This window comes from Mastomys coucha, unplaced genomic scaffold (genome assembly GCF_008632895.1).
Source record: "Mastomys coucha isolate ucsf_1 unplaced genomic scaffold, UCSF_Mcou_1 pScaffold22, whole genome shotgun sequence".
Lineage (NCBI taxonomy): Eukaryota > Metazoa > Chordata > Mammalia > Rodentia > Muridae > Mastomys > Mastomys coucha.
Genome location: NW_022196905.1, coordinates 127955647 through 127958329, shown reverse-complemented (window position 1 = coordinate 127958329; position 2683 = coordinate 127955647). Strand labels below are relative to the sequence as shown.

The following is a 2683-nucleotide window of genomic DNA, read 5'->3' as shown; positions in this document are numbered from 1 at the left end:
CCCCCCCCCCCAATAAAATAAAGGCATCCAGAACTCTAGGCTGTGGAAATGGGGATACAGTAGCTATGAAGCAGACCACACTGGCCCTCTCAGCCTGCCCCACACAGTAGGCTGTTGGTTCTGTCTTCCTTCCAGGCTGGCCTCAGGACCCCAGGGCTTTTGCAATATTCATATTGCCTACATATTTGAATTAAAAATATACGGTGGCTCAAAATGTCCCCGAGTGCGCGCACATGAGGTGGGGCCCTTGCCTGTGTCCTGCGCACACAGAATATATTAACATATATATTGCTCAAGTATATATGCTATTTACAGAATATATCTCTATCAACATAAAACACGTATTTATAGGTGTGTACAATACACAGTCTCATCCTAGCAAGTCTAGGGGGCCACACAACTCTGGGGCAGGGGGGCAGGGGGCCAGCACACTTACACGGTGGGAAGGGATAACTGGAAAGGGAGACAGAAGGGGTTCCGGAGAGGTGCACCCCGGATAATCAAGGCCTTCCAGGGGCCTCGCTATAAAGCCCCGCCCACTTGGCCATTTCCCATTCGGGACCAGAAAACAATAAGATTTGGTTTTAAGGGTTTTGTGCAAAAGGAGTTAAAAAACCAAACAAACCAAAACCAAAACCAAACCAAACCCACCAAAACCAACCAGAGGTGATTTTGATTAAACATGCTGGGTTCTGAGCTTCTACATGATCCTAGAATAGTTCCTCCACCCCGGGTGTGTTTCTGCAGCCCAGAGAGGAGAGAAACGTAGTTCATACAAGACTGTGCAGGGGCAAATAAACATTCCCTCCTCTGACCTTGTTGTTGGAGACCTCGAAGTACTGGCCCAAGAAAACACCCCAAGAGCAAAAAGTCTGGTGGACCCCCGCAGTCCCAGCTAACAGCGCCACACGCAGGTGGCGGTACTCTGGGATGCCCTGTAAGGGGTGCTATGGGGTTCTAGTGTCTTGTGTCTGAGCTCTGCTCCCACTAGCCCTCCTCAGAAGGCTTGGCCAAGATTCTTACGATACATCTTTGCATTTGTGTCTGTCTCCGGAGATATAGGGTGCTAAGTCCCACTAAACCCTGGGCACCCTAATAAGACTCAAACAGGCCCCACCCTCTCCAAACAAAAGGACCCTCTCCCCAGCCACCTGTATGCCAAAACAACAAAGAAGAAACCCGCTACAGATGCTCCCAGATAGCCGCCTCCCAGGCGTCACCGTGACCACAGACTGCTTGCTGTGTGTATTTTGGGCAGGAATATGAGCTGCGGGGGCCGAGGCCTCTTCATCCCCTAAAAGTGGGGTAGAGAAGATGAAGGGGAAGCCTCTAGGCTGGTCTAAGTGACAGCTGGGGAGGGGGGACGTGGCCCAAGGCACCCTAGGCCTGGGCAGTGGGGATGGATGCCTGTTGCTGGAAGAAGCAGAGTCTTTGTTTGCCCAGGTCGGGTCTGGGGAGAGTGAACAAAGGACAGAAGCTGGCGCTCTAGGCTGGTGGGAGAGGAGGTGTCCTGGGATCCCCTCCAGGGACAAGTGCTCTGGGGGGAAAGTTTGGCCCAGGGCCCCTCTTGGCAGTTGTAGAGGAAATCGACACAGGCCCTGTGTGGTCAGCAGGTAGGGTTCTAGGGTCTTGGTTTTCCTCCCCACCTTAGGGGTAGGGACCCCACTATGACTGTCTGAGGCTCATCGGCCATTATGACCTGAGGCTGGCCGGCTGGCCTCCATTCTGAGGGAACCGGCCCCCGAGTCTCTAAAACTAGAGCAGCAACCCTAACACATCGATCATGGGGGGGCCTCACGGGGGCTTCCCCAACTCTGCAACCCCGATCTTGCTCCACCAACTCCCTAAGATATCCCTAGGCGCATCAGGACCACAATCCCAATGTCTCACAGGAGGTGCCAGCTCCTTTTGGTGTTTGCTGCGGGCTCTATGTGAGGCCTTGGGCTGTTCCCACGCCCCCTGGGCCTCGGAGACCACTTTCTGGGGCGGAACATGGGGGAGGAAGATGGGCACATCCCCACTGAGCGGAAACTGAGTCATTGTTGGAAAGGCTGGGGACTCTGGAAGGCAGGAGGAGGATTGGGGTGGCCCTGTACAGGTCCAGGCCTGGAGGAGTCAGGAGTTAGGGGAGTGTCCCAGAGGCCCCTTCCTTAAAGGTCTTGGGGCCGAGCTTTCAGTCCATAGGGAAATACTGCAAGAATAACCTTCGTGGGGGAGAAAGGCCCAAGTGGGCTGTGGCAGGAGCTGCCCAGAGATGAATCTTTTCTAATGCTTCCCTGCTTGACTGACCTTCAGGGCATGGATAACCCCACTGATATTCTCTTCTGGAACCTACAGGGCAGGAAGCAAAAGAAAAAGAAAAAAGTGTGTGAGCCCAGTCACCTGCTTCCTACCCATACAGTCCCCACCTGTCCCCAGGGGCTACTTACCAATGCATGGTCGAACTTGAAAGTACTGATGTAATATGCTGGGATATCTGCAGCCGCCAAGGGCTCGGAGATCTGGGCTACAATCCCACACTCATCTAGGGAAACACAGGTGCTCAGAGTCTAGGCAGGTGCTCTACCACTGAGCCACGCCCCCAGCGCCTCCCTGGGGGATTCTAGGCAGGAGCTCTACCACTGAGCCACGGCCCCAGCGCCTCCCTGGGGGATTCTAGGCAGGGGCTCTACCACTGAGCCAC

General features: G+C 54.4%; 1 protein-coding gene across 1 annotated transcript in view; it reads right to left on the bottom strand.

Moving 5' to 3' along the window:
* Nucleotides 1-62: 62 nt before the first annotated feature.
* The window catches only part of Castor2 (cytosolic arginine sensor for mTORC1 subunit 2), a 41610-nt gene continuing 38989 nt past the window's right edge, over nt 63-2683 (bottom strand). The window contains exons 8-9 of the mRNA XM_031338145.1: nt 2430-2524; nt 63-2331 (exon numbers count right to left, since the gene is read on the bottom strand). Coding sequence (XP_031194005.1) covers nt 2266-2331; nt 2430-2524 — 161 coding nt within the window. The 3' untranslated portion in view covers nt 63-2265. The remainder of the gene's footprint in view (nt 2332-2429; nt 2525-2683) is intronic.